Here is an 18,070-nt window from a genome sequence, read left to right as displayed (position 1 = left end):
AAAAACAGAGGAACACAAAACTGTAATTATAATTTTGTTTCTTTAGCTCAGGATAAGAATAAGGAGAAATAATTATAATGTGAAATTGTAATAGCTGCTGCCTTCAAAATATGACAAGTGATACACTGCCAAGTAAAGGGGAAGAATTAGACTAAATATAAATATAATTAATATAAACATACCAATTAAAAGATAGAGATTATCAAATTGTATGTAAACAAAACCAACTATATGCTTCCTACAAGAAACCCACATACAATTATGTTAAAAGTAAAAAGATGTAATAAAATGTACATATTAACACAAGTCAAGAGAAAGCTGGAGTGGCTCTATTAATATCCAATAAAGTAAATTTCAGAGAAAAGAGTATCATTAAGAATAAAGAGGAATATTTCATGATGATAAAGAAATCAATTGTGCAAGAGGACATAAGCAATCCTAAATGTTTATGTAGCTAACTATAGAACTGGAATTAAAATGGAGCAAAAACTGGTGGCATTGCAAGGAAAAACAGGTAAATCAGAGATAGATAATGCAGGATTTTCATCCATGAGAGAAGAGAAATTGATATACTCAACAGCGTGGATGGATCTCAAAGGCATTACACTGAGTAGAATTTAAAAAAAAAAACCCAGACAGAAAAGAATAGTATTTACATAACATTTTAGAAAATGGAAACTAATCTACAGTGGCAGAAAGCAGATCATCAACTGCCTTGGGCTGGGCACAGGGAAGGGTAGGAGGAAACACTTGGAGGGGAGGTGGATTGTGCTCATTATCTTGACTGTGGTTATGATTTCATGGGTATATTCATATGTCAAAATGTGTCAAATGCTATACTTCAAACACATTCAGCTGACTGTATATCAAGTATACCTCAATAATTCTATTAAAGAAAAAAAGTCACTCTTGTTCCAGCGGACAACCCCCTGTAGCCAGTAACAATCCAAGAATTAAAGGGATCAGTACATTGTAGGTATTTTTACAGTGATGATATCTTTTATAAAGGATATAAACTTTTCTGATCTTAAATCAATATAGTCTAATTTATTAATTTTAAGCTGCAGTGAAAAGGAATATTCTTTTAAATGGAAAACAATTTAAAAATAGTGAATACTATTAAACAGTTTTTTTATCTGGACTTCCCCCCACTTTCGGAATCCCTTGACCCACACTTCCATAGCTACTCTCTTTTCTCTTTCTCTCTCTCTGATATCAAAAAATGGCTTTTACCTAATAACTTTATTTGCCCTGGATAATTTGTGAAACAAATCAGTAGTTTAGGAGAATTTTCTATCAATAAATAAAGAATTAAGATTTAATCCAAAGGAAATAACTTTTTCTTGTGACATTTCGGGTATCACAAATAAAGTAAGAGAAGTAACTGGGGGTTGGCCCAAGTTCTAATTCCATAATGCCACCACCAGGAACAGTGTTGTTCTTTCACCTATCCAACATTCATAGTCCCTATTTTGGTATCTCAAAAAAAACAACAACAACAATTTGATTTTCTTTTAAGGTTCATCTTTTCTCACTCATAATCCTTGTGGTTGGATCAACTCAGACTCCAGCATTAAGGCCAAGGGCTTCTGTGTCTGCTCTTAAAGAATTAGCTAGCACAGGAATTTCTCTAGCATCACAATCAATTATAAATCCATATAAACCATAGGAAATAACTTTCTTCAGATATTAGACGATAGTCTATGGGGGACTTTCATCCCTGCAAGGAGAGAAATGTATAAGCTTGAGTGCTATAACTGTTCCAGTTTACTTCTTGGAGTCAGTTTGCAGGCCAGAGTGTAGGCAGGGCAAGCCCAAACTGCCCAGCAACGTGGCCAGGTTGAGAAGGTGGAGCCTGGAGATCAGGAAAGCAGAGACAGCTAGAATGTTAAAGGGTAGATGATCAAAAGAAGAGAGAACTACACAGAGATGTGCACAGGACTATCTGTAAGTCTTCGGCTAATTACAAATCTGTGCTCAGTAAGAGGTCATGACTTGAAGCAGAGGAAAGAAGCACCAGACATCAGTAGGTCAAACAGTTCCCAGAATTCAGACCTAGATGGCAATAGTTTTCATTCTCAACCGCCATATTGGAGAACCTGATAATATAGGGGACATTGGCTGGGATCTTTAAAAGAGCATTACAATGGTAGCAGAGATACATAAACTCCAGATAAAAGGCTATTGTAGACCCACATAAATAAAATCTAAGAGCAAACTTAAAAAAACACACCTGCTGCTCTTTCCGCCATCTTGGAGCCTCTGGAGGAGTGCTGGGAACAGAACTTAAAAACCAACAAATATGTCTGGAAGGCTGTGGTCCAAGGCCATTTTGCTGGCTATAAGCATGGTCTCCGGAACCAGAGGGAGCACACAGCTCTTCTTAAAATTAAAGGTGTTTATGCTCGAGATGAAACTGAATTCTATCTAGGCAAGAGATGTGCTTATGTGTACAAAGCAAAGAACAACACAGTGACTCCTGGCGGCAAACCAAATAAAACCAGAGTAATCTGGGGAAAGGTAACTCGTGCTCATGGAAACAGTGGCATGGTTCGTGCCAAGTTCCGAAGCAACCTTCCTGCTAAGGCCATTGGACACAGAATCCGTGTGATGCTGTACCCTTCAAGGATTTAAACTTAATGAGAAGTAAATAAAGTGGATTTTGTTGTATTTTTTTTTAATGGCTTAAAAATATTTTTTCCCTAAATTCAGTTGCTGTGTGCTGAAATGGTTGTGGCTATCAGGCATTTTTGGAGTGCAAAGAATCCAGAGTTAAATGTAATGGCAATTTACAGAGATTTAGACAACTTTTAATGAGGATAGTATGTGAGTATCTTAACACAAAGCCTTACCTGGTAGGAGAGACAAGCTTTGGTTGGGGACAGTGGAAAGGAGTATATTGGAAGTGATGGAGCCCTTGAACCTGGTCTTTGAAAAGCTTTTGAAGAAATGGAGACATAGCATATTCCAGGAAGGAGAGAAACCAGAAATTTTAGCCAGTACAAGATCAACACCATGACACAGATTTCCAAATCAAGATGGATCTATAACTCTTCCCCATAAATTTATTTCAACTGAATAAACTTGGTACTATGGTTTATTTAAAAAAAACAAAAAACAAAAAAAAACACACCTGCTATAACAAATTGCATGCTATACAAAGTCTCATAAGCCTTAAAAAAAATAACAAAATCCAGTACTCAAAAACATGATAGTTTTTAGCATCAGTCAAAAATTACAAGGCAAGCAAAGAAGCAGGAAATATAAACTGTAACCAAGAAAAAAAAATTCAGTCCATAAAAACAAAGCCAGAAATGATAGATGGTAGAACCAGCAGATAAAAATGTTAATAAAGCCATTCTATACTATCCTAATGTTCAAGAAGGTGAAAATGTGGGCATAATGATTTGAGAAATACAAGATATCTTTAAATATCTGAATGGAATTTGTAGAGATACTAAATAAGTGGAAAATGCACTGTGTAACACTAACCCCAAATGAGATACTACAGAAAAGATTAATGAACTTGAAGGCATAGTAAAAAATGATCAGTAGATTAGTAAACATATGTAAAATTGATTCCCAGGAGGATAGAAGAGACAAGAGGGTCTAAAAAACATTTGGCCAAATAAAGGACAAATTTTTTCTAAGTCTGATGGAAAATGTAATCCCTCAGACCCAAGAAGCTTTATGAACTTGAAGCAGAATGAACATGAAAGAAACCACATCAAGGCACATTACAATCAAATTAATAAAAATCATAAAAAAAGACTAAATCTTAAAATTAGAGAGAGAAAAATACATCTACATAAGAAGATGTCTACATCATCACTCCTGTTAAATATTGTACTAGATACCCTAAGAGCTTTACATCAAGAAAAACAAATAAAAGGCATACAGATGGGAAAGAAGGATATATGATTGTCCTTGAGGAAAGTTCTATGTAATCTATAAAAAGATTTCAGTTTACTATCTTAGTTAGTAAGATCACAAGATACCTAGTTAATATACAAAAATTAATTAGAAATTAAGATTTTTCTAATAAAAATTGAACAATTAGAAATTAAAATTATAAAATATATCATTTATAATATCAACATTCTGAAATACTAGAGATACAGCTAACAAAATATGTGTAAGATCTGTACCCTGAAAAATTCTAAAACATCACTAAGAGAAATTTGGAACAACAAAACAAGTGGGAACAATAAACCATATTCATAAATCAGAAGATTCTATTTTTAAGATGCCAGCTCTCCTGCAAATCCATCTCAGATTCACTGCAACCTTTATGTAAATCCCAACAGACTTCAGCAGAAAATGTCAAGCTGATTCTAAAACTTACAGGAAAATGCAAAGGACCAAAAATAGCCAAAACAATAGTAAAAAGAATAAAGTTAGAGGCCTTTCACCACCTGAGTGTAAGACTTCCTATAAACCTAGAGTAATCCAGGGAGTGTGGTGTAGACACAAATGTAGTTACATAAATGAATGAATTTAACATGATAGGGAATCAACAGATACACACACATATCATATATTGATTTTCAAAGCAGAGGCTGAGGTAATTCAGTAGGGAAAAATAATATTTCGATAAGTGGTATAGAAATGCTGGATTGCTATATGCAAAAAATGAACCTGTATCTTTATCTCAAACCATATAGATGTAACTCAGAATGGATTACAGATGTCAACATAATGGATATAACTTTTAACTTCCAAAATAAAATGTAGGAAAAAATTTTTGTGACCTTGAAGTAGGAAAATACTTATTTGATTGAAGTATAAAATATTTTAAAAATATTCTTAAATTGAACATTTTTACTCTTCAAGAAATACTATTAAGAAAACAAAAAGACAAATCACAAAGTAGGAGAAAACATTTACAAAACCTATAGCTGATAAAGAGCTTGTACTCCAAATAGATAAAGAATACTTAAAAATCAATAATAGAAAGACTTACAACCCACTTTTTAAAAGAGCAAGATTAAAACAGAAACTTCACCAGAGAGGCACATTATGAGATGCTTTGCATCATTAGTCATTAGGGAAATGCAAATGAAAACCTCAACTGGGTATCACTACACACCCATTACAACAGCCAAAAGTTAAAAGACTGACAGTACCAACTGGGCACAAGGGTGTGTAACCAAAGCTGTCGTGCATCGCTGATTAAAATGAAGTCTGGTAGAGCTGCTTTGGTGAAGTCCAACAGTTTCATATAAAATTAAATACATACTTACCTTACGACCTAAAAATCCCACTCCTAGGTATTTAACTGCCCCCCCACCAAAAAAACATACATATATAACAAAACTTGTAACAGATATTCAAACTAGCTTTATTCATAACAGCCAAACCCTGGCAGCAACCCAAACTTACCAAGTGGTGAGTGTTGTATGCACACAATGGGTCACTCACTACTCAGAAATAGAACAAAAAGGATTATTTATATAGACAGCAGCATGGATTAACCTGCAAATCATGTAGCATGCTTAATAAAAGAATGAAGGTAGAAAAGACTGATACAATTCATAGGAAATTCTAGAAACTGACAAAACTATACTAATAGCAATTATATCATGGGTTTCCAGGGGCTGGGGCTAGGGAAGAGCTTGATTGTGAGAACATCTGTTGAGGGGATAGAACTGTTTTATGCCTAGAAGTACAATAGTATAGGTTTATCAAAATTCATCAAATGACACACATAAAATGGGGGAATTTATTCTCATGTAGATTATACTTCAGGGAAGCTTTTTTGCTTTTTTATTGTAGTTTCATTGCTAAACAATCTTATATTGGTGTCAAGTATACAACATGATGGTTCAACAGTTATCCCTATCGTTAAATCCTCACCCCCATTAGAGCAGTTACTATCTGTCAACACAGAAAGATGTTACAGAATCATTGACTATATTCTCCATGTTCTACTACTATTCTCTGATAAAATGAATCATAAGAAATACATATTTGGTCATTCATATGACCAAATATATATTTTCCAGGTATATTTGGTCTTCATCCACAGTTGCTGAAAACACTTAAGTCTTAAAGATGAAATGGCTGTTTTGTCATGTTAACGAGAGACTTTTGGACCCCCAACTAAGGGTGGGGGCTGGAGGTTGGATCAGCCAATGGCCAATATTTTAGTCAATCATGGCTATGCAGTGAAGCCCTCACAAAAACCTCTGAGAAGAGCTGTTTGCTCTCTCTGCACTCTGCTCTGCCCGCTCTGCTTGGTTGAATCCTGTTTCTTGGTTGGAGAGAGCTTCTGTGCTTGGGGAATCAGGATACCTCCATGGGCCACCAAACTCCATGAGGACAGAAGCTCCTTTATTTGGAACCTTGCCCTGTGTCTCTCTTCATCTGGCTGTTAACTTGTATCCTTTATGGTATCCTTTTTAAACAGGTAAATGTAAGTGTTTTCCTGAGTTCTGTGAGCCACTCTAGCAAATTAATCGAACCTAAGGGGGAGGTGCTGGGAACCTCCAATCTGTAGCCAGTAGGTCCAAATCACAGGTAACTGTCGGGGGTTTGGAGCTAGCATCTGGAGTTGGGGATGGAGGACAGTCTTATACCACAAAGCCCTTAACCTGGGGAATCTGGTCCTGTCTCTGGGCAAATAGCATCAGAATTGAGTTGAGTTCTCCAACACCCTGCTGGTCTTTGAGAATTGCTTGGTGTAAGTATGTGTGGGAAGACTCCCTACCACATATTTATACACATTGGAATCAGGTCCAAGTACACAAATGAAGTTATACTACCATTACTGCTGTGTATAATATTGTTACTGTTACACATATATGGAGGAAAAAAATACACCATTGGATTTGGTGTTGGAAGAGTGGGAATTACATGTCCCTTTGACCAACTTATATTATGATTGAGCATTTTGTGCCCCTTTATCCCCCTCACATTCCATGGTATTTGTCTTTCTCCACCTGGCTTATTTCACTGAGCACAATACTCTCTAGATCCATCCATGTTGTTGCAAATGGCAGGATTTCTTTTTAATGACTCAATAATATTCCACTGTATATATGTACCACTTCTTCTTTATCCATTCATCTATTGATGGACACTTAGGTTGCTTCCATATCTTGGCCATTGCAAATAATGCAACAATAAACATAGGGGTGCATACATCTTTTTGAATCAGGGATTTTGTTTTCTTCAGGTAAATTCCTAGAAGAGGAATTACTGGGTTGAATGGTATTTCTATTTTTAGTGTTATGAGGGACCTCCATACTGCTTTCCACAATGGCTGCACCAATTGACATTTCCAGCAACAGTGTAGGAGGGTTCCCATTTCTCTACTTCCTCACCAACACTTGTTATTTCTTGTCTTTTGTACAGTGGCCATTCTAACTGGTGTGAGGTGATATCTCACTGTAATTTTGATTTGCATTTCCCTGATGATTAGCCTGTAGCCATCTGTATTTCTTCTTTGGAGAAACGTCTGTTCAGGTCCTCTGCCCATCTTTTAATCAGGTTTTTTTTTGGGGGGGTGTTGAAGCATATGAGTTGTTTACATATTTTGTATGTTAACCCCTTACCAATGAATTATTTACAAATATATTCTCCCATACTGTAGGTTACCTTTTTGTTCTGCTGATGGTGTCCTTTGTTGTACAGAAGCTGTTTAACTTCATGTAGTCCCACTTGTTCATTTTTTATTTTGTTTCCCTTGCCTGAGGAGATGTGTCTGCGAAAGAATTGCTCATGCTTATGTCAAGATATTTTTGCCTATGCTTTCTTGTGAGAGATCTATGTTTTCATGTCATACATTCAAACCTTTGATCCATTTCAAATTTATTTTTGTGTATGGAGTTAGGCAGTAATCCAGGTTTGTTCTCTTGCATATAACTGTCCAGTTTTTCCAACACCAGTATTAAAGAGACTGTCTTTTCCCCAGTGTATATTCATGCCTCCTTTATCATATATTAATTGACCATATATGTGTGGGTTTATATCCTGGCTCGCTATTATGTTCCATTGATCTATTAGTCTGTTCTTGTGCCTGTACCATACTGTTTTGATTACTATAGCTTTGTAGTATAGCTTGAAGTCAGGGAGTGTAATATCCCAGCTTTGTTCTTTCTCAGTATTGCTTTGGCTATTTGGGGTCTTTTGTGGTTCCCTATGAATTTTAGAACCATTTGTCCTAGTTAATTGAAAAATGCTGTTGGCATTTTGATAGGGATTGCATTGAATCTGTAAATTGCAGAATGGCCATTTTGACAATATTAATTCTTCTATCCATGAGCATGGGCTAGATTTCCATTTATTTGTGTTTTCTCTTCTTTTTTTTATTTGTGTTTTCTTTAATGCTTTTTTAAGGAAAGAAAAAAAATTTTTAAATAGTAGGCATAAGACCCTGTCCATTTCATGCATTTCTTCCTCTGGCTATAGGAATTGTTTCTCAGTTTGTACATTTGATCCGAGACAATCAAATGAATATTAGCCCTTTGCCTTTTCAGCTTGCTTTCTTACAGTTATTTAAGCATTCAGGTACACATCTGAAAATCCTTGTAATTAATGACTATTTTATATGTACTCAAATAGTAATTAAATTCACATTGAATCATTGGAAGCACCCTAAGAGGTAAGTTACCCCACTTCATAGGTAAGAAAACTGAGGGTTAGAGAGATTTGTTTTCCCAAAATCACACAACTAATACATGGCAACACAGCAGCCTGGATCTATTTGATGCCAAATTTCATGTTCATAACTATTAAAAGGAAAAAAGAACAAATAGAGATCTACGATGGTAGATTTTTCTATATGCCATTGAAAAACATGGCATTATGGCAGCCAGGACAATTCCCATATTCTCAACATATTTAATTAAAAAGAATATTTGGAAATCACATGATATTTATTGTAAAACCATAGTATACATTTATATAGATTGCTATTGTTACTGATTGTATATGCAAGTTTACTAGGCTTTTAAAAATTATTTAAATTGTATCAGCAAGGACACAGATTGAGAAAATAATTGCAATAGGAGTAAAAACAAGTCAAGAAAACAGATGCTTTTGTTTTAAACAAGAACCTCTTATATAGAAACAATCTTACACATAATCATTTGAGATACCCTGTATGGACTGTGGCATGAAAAATACTGGATAAACAGAAGCATTATTAGGTATGTTTAGGGACGAAGGACTAAAAGTACATTATATTAAGCTAGGACACCTGACTGGGTGAGTTTATTGCTATATTCTGAGCAACATAATAGCTTGAATGTCATTGTTATGCAAAGAAACATGCTGTAAGTTTAGCTGTACTGTAGGCATTATGCAAATATGATCCTTCTGTGTCTAGCCTAGTCTGATTTGCAAAATTAGATATGCCCAGCCATGTTTCAGAAACTCACTAAATCATTCTAAAATAAATACAAACTTGAAATAACTGAGAAATGAAAGCAAAGTATCTAATGGCCGAGGCTGTGAAAGCAAAATATTCAATGACGAAATATGTTTTTTTAAGTGAATGGTGAAATGGAAAATAAATACAAACAAAAGTTACTGCTAACTTATTGGACTACAATACATGGGTTAAAGTGTGACTGTCCCTGATCTTAAGAAATGAACCCATTATGTTCCCAAATCAAGGAGCTTTTGTTATTTCACATTTAGGATATTAGGACCTTCTATTAGAAATTCCTTATATCAGATAGTAAAGGAAGGTGCACTTCCCAAATCACTAATCTTTAATATTCTCAATTCATCTGGATTAAAATATCACATTCATGCAGGGTTTGAGCAAGAACAGCTACCATTGCTTGAGGACTTAATATGCCCCAGACATTATTCTAAATGCTATATAACTCATGTAATCCTGACAGCAACTTTATGAGGTAAGTAGTATTATCATCTCCTTTTTATAGATGAGGAAACTGAAGCTCAAAGAGGTTAAATTGTTTAGAGTCATACAGATGTCAAGATGCTAGAGGCAGCGTATGAGCCCAGGCAGCCTGGTTACAGAGACTGCACACTACAATTATACCATGCTAACTCTTCCATAGGTGTGGTATTCTGTGTGTGTGTGTGTATGTGTGTGTGTGTGTGTCATGTTATGTGTATGGGGTAGTCTTTTCCCATTTAAAATATTTTTGCATAAAATGTACCATCTTAATCACTTTTAAGTGTAAGTTCAGTGTCATTAATTACATTCACATTGTTATACAACTATGACCACCATCCATCTCCAAAATTCTTTCCATCTTTTAAACGGAAACTCTCTCCATTAAGCAATAATGTCGCATTGTCATCCCTTCCCCCTGCGTCCTGGAAAATGCCATTCCACCTTCTCTCTATCAATTTTGATTACTGTAGGTACCCCATAAAAGTGGAATTGTACAGTATTTGTCCTTTTGTGACTGGCTTATTTCGCTTAGGATAAATAACATCCTCAAGTTTCATCCATGTTGTAGCGTGTGTAGAATTTCCTTTCTTTTCAAGACTGGATCATATTTCATCTATGTATATATCACATTTTGTTTATTCCATTCATCCATCATTGATCACTTGGGTGGGGTCAACCTTTCGGCTGTTATGAATAATGCTATAAACATGGGATATAATTAAATATCTTTGAGATCCTTATTTCAATTATTTTGGTTAAATACCCAGAAAAGGGACTGGTAGGTCATATGGAAATTCTATCTTTAATCTTTTTTTGAGGAACCACCAGACTTTTCCACAGCAGCTGCACCTTGCATCTTACATTCCCACCAACAGAGCACAAGGATTTCAACTTCTCCACATCTTTACTAACACTTGTTATGTTCTATCTTTTTAATCTTCATCTTAACGGCTATGAAGAAGGGTATTAGTTTTAAGTTCTTGGAAGTTTCTGGATTCTGTATTTTGAATTATGACATATAGAGGACTTTATATTGCTTTGAATGTTTGCCATGTAATAGGGATGAGATACCGTAATTTGCACCAGATGGCCTCTCAGGTCTGTGATCTCATGGTTTACATATGGATGTGTGACCCTGCTCTCCTGGACACAGCTGACTGGACAAAAGAAAGGCACTGAAAGCACAGGTGGACCAGGTGTTTTTATGCAGTAGAGATGTTCACAAAGGGCATCAAACCATATCTCATTTCTCAGTTTCTGTCCCACAGTGAGTCTGTCTCCTTTTACAGGGTTAAACTCCCAGAGTTTTGACTTTCATAAGGCCACTTGGTTCTTAATGATGGGAGAAGTAGAAGCAATAGGAACAGATATAGAATGTTGGAGACACCACAGTGATGGAATATTTACAGGCACCAGCTCTTGAAATCTGATCAACAAGCAGGTGTTCAGAGCTACTCTGCTTTCCCTAATGATACACTAGAGATTTTGTGCACTCTCCAACATATGCTCCCCAGAATTACTTGACCTCTGATCCCTGAGCATGCTCCTGTTCTTTGCAACCTGAAAGTGTTTAGCATGGAACTTTTAAGCAAAGAAATACAGTTTCAATTAAAATTTTAAAAAAATTTTGAGTTTTATAAGGTCATTCCCAATTTTTTTAGAGTGACTTTAAAAATCATATAACTTTAATGAGGGATTTCTGCTTTGCATAACTGTGTTGCTGGTTGCTATTGTTTTGATGAACATCTTAAGATTGCTTTTACATAACTAAGAAAATCAGAAAGAAGTTATAAGTACAAGGTAACAGAAGAAACTGAAAACAAGATACTTAGCTCTGAATTACAATTAGCAAAAGACACACAGAAAATTTCCAAAATGAATATATCCACAGACACCAGCCACTATATACATTCTCTGATTTTGAAAAGAATCAAGAAAAGCATTTCCTTATATTGAATTATAAGTTCCACCCTTCAAAATATTATTTCAATAAGCCAAATTTTAAACTGAGGAACAATTCAGAGGCATCTAATAGCAAAGGGGAAAACATAATTAGCTTGTAACTATTTTGAAAATAGTATACATAAAAGTTTAAAGAGACACTTTTCCTTAATTTATACCTTTTACCCTGCTGGCAGGTTCATGTAACTGGTTGTTATAGCATCATCTTCCTACGTCACTAACTCCATTAAAGCAGAGGGAAAAAATGTCATTTCCTTGTGCCTCTCTCACTTGCTAACATAAAAACAACTAGTTTTGCACCAGTAGCTTTTCCTGGTGGTAATATGATGGGAGTTTGAGAGGTCAAGCTACAGTGACATTGAAATACAGAAAGAAAATATTGGCCAATTGAATTGTATAGGAATGAGACTATGGTGGAGACCAGAAATTTCAAACTACAGCTAGATTTCTAAATCTCAGCAGAGGTCATCTATGTCCTCTTGCATGCAGTCTGTAAACCAGGCTGACACACAGAGTATATATATATATACCACCACTGGATCCCATTGGGGGATCCCAACTGTGATAAACATAAAAGAGAAATGTAAGGGAGCAAGCTCATCTAGGATTGGGGGTGGGGTGTGTGTAGTAGATATTAACATGCTCAGTTTGTTCAAATAACTTAAAGTGTGTGTTGGGGGAGAGTGGGAGCAAATATTGATATGATGTCAACTGTAAGTGTGGCATTCTGGTTTTAACAGATGCTTTCTAATTAAAGAATCGGTAGTAAATCAGCAACCATTTGTTGAATGGTTATTGGGCCAGCAACTTTATATATCATCTAATTTGATACCTACAGCAATCCCATGAGGTAGGAATTGTTTTCTGCATTTTACAGGTTAAGTTCAGATATTTGGCCAAGAGCAGAAAGCTGGTAAGTGACAGAATAGGTATTTAAGACCCATCTTGACAGACACCAAAACCCATATTTTTCCATTATATTACACCACCTTTATAACAGAAACAAAATATATAGCAATAAATAAAGAATTTAACAAACATCTGTTGTGTAAAACATGCCAAGAGCTCCAGTTACAAAATGTTATGTGTTCTGTGAAAGATGCAATGTGTATTTCTATAGTACTTTGATTACTGGCTTAATGTGTGCAAACAAGAATTTAAGAAGCAAATGAATTCTGTCTACTATTTCCTAGCACATACCATTCTGTTTTCAGTATAGAGTAGTTTCTTTACCTCTTTGCCTCACTTTCTCTCCAGTAAACTGTTAATTCCCTTGTTTAGACCCCAGGCACTTCTTTCTTAGACAGCTATAACCTCTTTCCTGCCAGTCTACTAATACCACAGTCAAAGCTATTTTCCATGCCTGCCACTCACGTTGTGCTTTAACAGGAAATCCCAAAGGTTTCCACAGCTCTACAAAGTATATAAATGGGGCTATTGCCTTCAGGAGCTCACTGCGCCCTACCTGTCTGTCCCCTCTACTACTGTCATCAGCTGTATTATGTGTTATGGACGGTAGAACACACACCCCACCGCCAATCCTAGATGAGCTTGCTCCCTTACATTTCTCTTCATCCCAAAGAAGCACGCAAACTGCCCCAAGTCATATTTGCAACGTGGGTTGCCAAAGAAGAAATGCAAGGTTGGCAAAAGGCTTTCTTGCCTTTTATGAAGTCCTTTGAACAGATCTATTTTGCTCCTCACCCCATGGAATTTCCCTCTTCATAATTTTATTGAATTTGGGAATCAGACTGAGGCTGAGAGGCCACTCCAAATGGATCTGTTAGATCAGCTTTTATTCTGGAGTAGATGAGTGACATTGTATCCTACAGGAGGGGCATTCCAGTTAAAACAGAGCTGGCCTTTGCTTTGGGTTGCTCCCTCTATTATCAACGTTCTTCCTTATTTTCAAATCTGTACTTCAAAGAGAATGAGCTCCAACTGAGGACTGGGAAATGGTGCTCCTCTGAGCCAGGGAATGTTCCTTTTCACAGTTACTCCTCAAACAAACCAGAGTGGGTTTGTGAGTTTATTCTGCATGACTGCCATTGTGACAGCCTGGAAAGCAACCTCAACTACACCCAGCATTTCACCATTGGAACCACAGCACAGTGTGTGTTAGGACACTTGCAATATCTCTTATGCTCTTTTTCTGGGATTGCAATCTATAGAGACATTATAAACCAGAACAGCCAGTGTCCATATTTGTCACTTTGTGGAGAGGACTGTCCTAAAAAAGAAGGTGACACAAAGTAGAGCCAAGAGAAGGAGAGAGCCCTGCCAACATCATGTGAGTTCTTGGATCCAACCATGCCTGAAGACTGGCAAGCTAGTAAGCCCCTATGCTTTTTCAGCTTAAGGAAGGTTAGTTGGAATATTTTTGTCCCTTGCAAATGCATGAGCTCTAAATAATAAACAGTGTGTAGTTGAGAGGAAAGATGACTGTGTGATGTGTATTTCCCAAAAGGAAACAGATGGCAAGCTCAAACTGGAAAATTTTAGAGGACATTTTTAATTAAGGCTCTATTTACAAAGGTGTAGGTGGGGGTGGGGGAATTTAGAACCACAGGGGCTGTGTATTAACTTGGTGTGGGTTACAATGGTGCTGTATTCACACATAGGTCTAAAAAGGCAAGGGGAGGGACCAGTTACCAGAACATAAAAAGGAGAGACTCATATCAAAAAAGTTACCTTGAAATAAGTAGTGATATTGAGTCAAGGGACACAACTAGTTTAAAGTGAACTCACAAGAAAAGAGCCATAGGAATAAACACATTGACCGCACTTTAGTTCTAATCTTCTGCCTGGGGTCCCTACTGGCCACACTCAGCTGCAAGCCAGAGAAGCCTATGATGTAGCCCACACAAATCAGCTTTCCAGGGCAGAGATCAAAATTTATAAGGATGAAAGTTGATCTGTAATTTCAAATGAAAGATATTCAAGACAGCCTTCATGCTTTGCTCCTCACCACTCATTCTTGTCCTTCAGCCAGTTGAAAAATATATGTTGTCATCTCAGACACAGAATATCCCATTAGCTGTTGTATTATCATGGAGTGAGAACAATTCCATCCTACTGCCACCTGTCTCTCAGGGTCACACCTGAGGGTGATTGTTGTGCAGTGACTGTCCTTCTTCAGTGGGTGCTGGCAAAGCATGGAGATCTCTCTGTAAATCAGGCCCATGTTTTTACCCCCACAGTTAACTAGTCATTTTGAAATCTACATGAACTCATAGGTATGGATGAGGAAAAAGCTGGCAAAGCAGTGAAAGCAGGAACAATATGAGTCTGACCCACCTGCTCCTGCATTTGATGAATATGCTCAGGGCTTGACTTGTATATTTTATTGTGATTTTATAGTATAATTTTATTGTTTGTGTTCATCTTTCAAGTCTGTGGATCAAATAATACTTCAAATGTGATGGGAAATTGCATAGTCATTTTACACCCCATGGTCAAGTGTTTAGTGTTTACCAGAGCCTGGTAGCAAGCCAGGAGCTGCTTTTCAAATGGTAAATAGTTGTCAGTGAAGAAGGAGATGGCCTTATTCCAGAACCCTGGGTATCTTTCCTGTTAATTTTTCTTCTGAATTTGCCAGAGTCTCCAAAAAGCATCTCTATCTGCCATAGATACTTACTTTATTTATAGTGTCCTATATTAAGAGGCCCGGAGAGCAGAGTAGCCTGCATTGCAACCAGACCTGCTACAGAACCTATTCTTCCTGTAGGTCCCACTCCAAATTTGTGACCTTATGAATTCCCAATAAATGGGTGAGAGTATCATACCCACATATATCTATTTCCTGCAAAATCCTAACTGGTCCCAGGAGTATACCTTTTTCTAAGTGGTGAGTGTTATAGAAGGTATAGCAACTTGCCTCTCACTTCGGAAAGGAGGTACCAGTATGCCTTCCAGACCACTCATATTTCAGAACCTCAAATTGTTTAGCTTTTATTCCTACCCTCTGCACACATCTTAAGATATTAGACTGTTAGTTACTTTCTACTTACCAGAATCAGTTAACAATGTCATCAGTACATAGTAAACAAGTGAAATGTTCGATGAAATAGCAAGATGATCAAGATTCACATAATAACAATATTGTAGCAAAGAGTAAGAGAGTTGACATAGCTCTCGGGCATAATAATAACAGTATACTGTAGTGCCTGCCATGTAAATCCAAACTGCTTCTGATTGTCCTCACTGACAGATAGTGATAGCAAAGCTGCAAATATAATCATCACATGAATAAGTTTGCATAGTCTGGGATGATACATCTGGCTTTTATACCAGCTAAATAGGCATGTTAAATAATATATGGTAAGCATAACCACCATTTCATTTCTTAAAATTTTGATAATGACAGTAATACCTACAATACCCCCAAGAATGAGACATTGCTTTTGGTTCATCATTTTATGGGAAGGGAGGAAGGGTTGGAGACAGTCTCAGGAGTTTCTACTTGATCTTTCTACCATAACATCCCCAAATTCATAGGTGAGGGTGCCAATAAGGGAATTTTGTCTCTTCCTAAACATATGAACTCCCATAAACTTTCTGGATAAAAAAATTAACTGTAGTTTTTATCCTCAGTCCTCTTAGAACTATGATTAGATTTGAGCTAACATTTAATTTATTACCTAGCTTCATTAGATAGGTAATAAATGAGCCCTGCTCATTAGGACACAGAGCTATTTTGGGTACTGTGGGATTCACTTCAGTTCATAGACAATGTCTAATACCCCCAGAAAGTCAGGACATTTACCTTTTGCTCAATGTAGTCACCATAATAATTGGCTTAAGAACTCCAGGGAAGTACTGGGGAATGATTTACAGGGCTTATAGGTCCATATTACAATGTATTTCCTCAAAAAGACCTGGACTATGTCTCAGTTGGGAGACTTCAGGTATTTGAACCAATTTAGATTGAGGAATTGGATAGCAGGCAAGAAGTCCACTTTAAAGATTCGAGTTAGATTTTTGCACTGTGGATCAAACATTTTTCCACTTGAATGCATCAAACAGCCCATTAACAGGCTGCCATCTATTTTATTACTAGGGACTCCCTCATCAATTAAGCATGTCACAGATCCCTAAGATCCAAATTCTATGATCACTATTCCTATCCTATGGTTTATGGTAATAACAGCACCCACCTCTTCTCTGACAGTTCATTGCTACTAAACATCATATACAAACTGAGATTCCCCCCATCACATTGAGATTGGAGAACCCAGTTACATTACATCATCCCTCCCCATCATCTCTGACTTAAAAGGAACCATCATAGAATTTTTTCAAGAGTATTGCTGTCTCTCATACCAAGACATTTCTTAATACTTTGGTGAACAGTGGGTCCTTTGGGTTCTCCAAAAGGTTATGATTAAAGAGTGACTAAGTAATTTTGTTTAAAATACAGTTGTTCCAATATTCCCTTGGTCCCACTCTTTCAGACTCTATTCTGCAATATGTCAGATGAGTTCCACATACAGGTCTAGAATTCAATTAACAAAATTAGTAGGCTATTAGTGTCATCCCAGATCCTGAATATAACATTTTAAATCTAGACTGCCAGGTGAGTGGACTCGTATAAGTGACACTGGTCTGATCCATCCGTATAGTTCTGTCCCTTGCTCTAAAAACTTCAGAATTCATTCCCATGCAACCTTTATAGACATCTGATGATACAAATTGTTCAATTCTCCTGTCTTTTTGTATTTCCTCATGGAGGCCTTCTCAAACTGCTATGAAGGAAAACAATTCCCTTTTTAGGTCTAGAAGGAATGAGAGGTGGTGAGGTTGGGTCCTCAGGAAAATCAGCACCAGGTTATGAGAGAACTGCCTTAGGTTCCATCACTGAAAAGCTTTTATCCAGAAGAAAACTCTCTAGATGGAGGGGATGGTGCAGAGACTATCTCCCCAAGCACGAGAATTTCAAGAGAAATTGGAGGACCAAAGTTCTTAGCCCAATGTCTGATCAATTGTCGCAGTCCCCTGCCTCAGTGCATTGCTCCTGTTTTGCCAGTTTCCTTGGATTAGAAACCTAACAGATTTGAGCACCTGATTGATGTTGCAATTCCACACCCTGCACAGTCAATCCTGGGCTTGTGCTTTAACAAAATATGTCCTGCAAGAGGAGGAGACAAGGAATTCCTTCAGAGCTTCCTTGGAGGCCTTCTTGCTCACCACATGTCATATACAAGTTTGTATCTCTTAATTTCTTTTTTCCATAAG

The 18,070-nt window shown here is 36.8% G+C and overlaps 1 protein-coding gene across 1 annotated transcript; it reads left to right on the top strand.

Annotated features, from left to right (window-relative positions):
• The first annotated feature begins 2,287 nt into the window (after positions 1-2,287).
• On the top strand, positions 2,288-2,670 carry LOC118913173 (60S ribosomal protein L35a-like). The gene is given in 2 exon segments (XM_036886981.2): positions 2,288-2,327; positions 2,330-2,670. Coding segments are annotated over 2 exon segments (330 nt in total). The 5' UTR covers positions 2,288-2,302; the 3' UTR covers positions 2,635-2,670.
• Positions 2,671-18,070: the final 15,400 nt, after the last annotated feature.

This window comes from Manis pentadactyla, chromosome 5 (genome assembly GCF_030020395.1).
Source record: "Manis pentadactyla isolate mManPen7 chromosome 5, mManPen7.hap1, whole genome shotgun sequence".
Lineage (NCBI taxonomy): Eukaryota > Metazoa > Chordata > Mammalia > Pholidota > Manidae > Manis > Manis pentadactyla.
The sequence above is the reverse complement of the archived record's forward strand: the minus strand, read 5'-3'. Positions and strand labels throughout refer to the sequence as shown.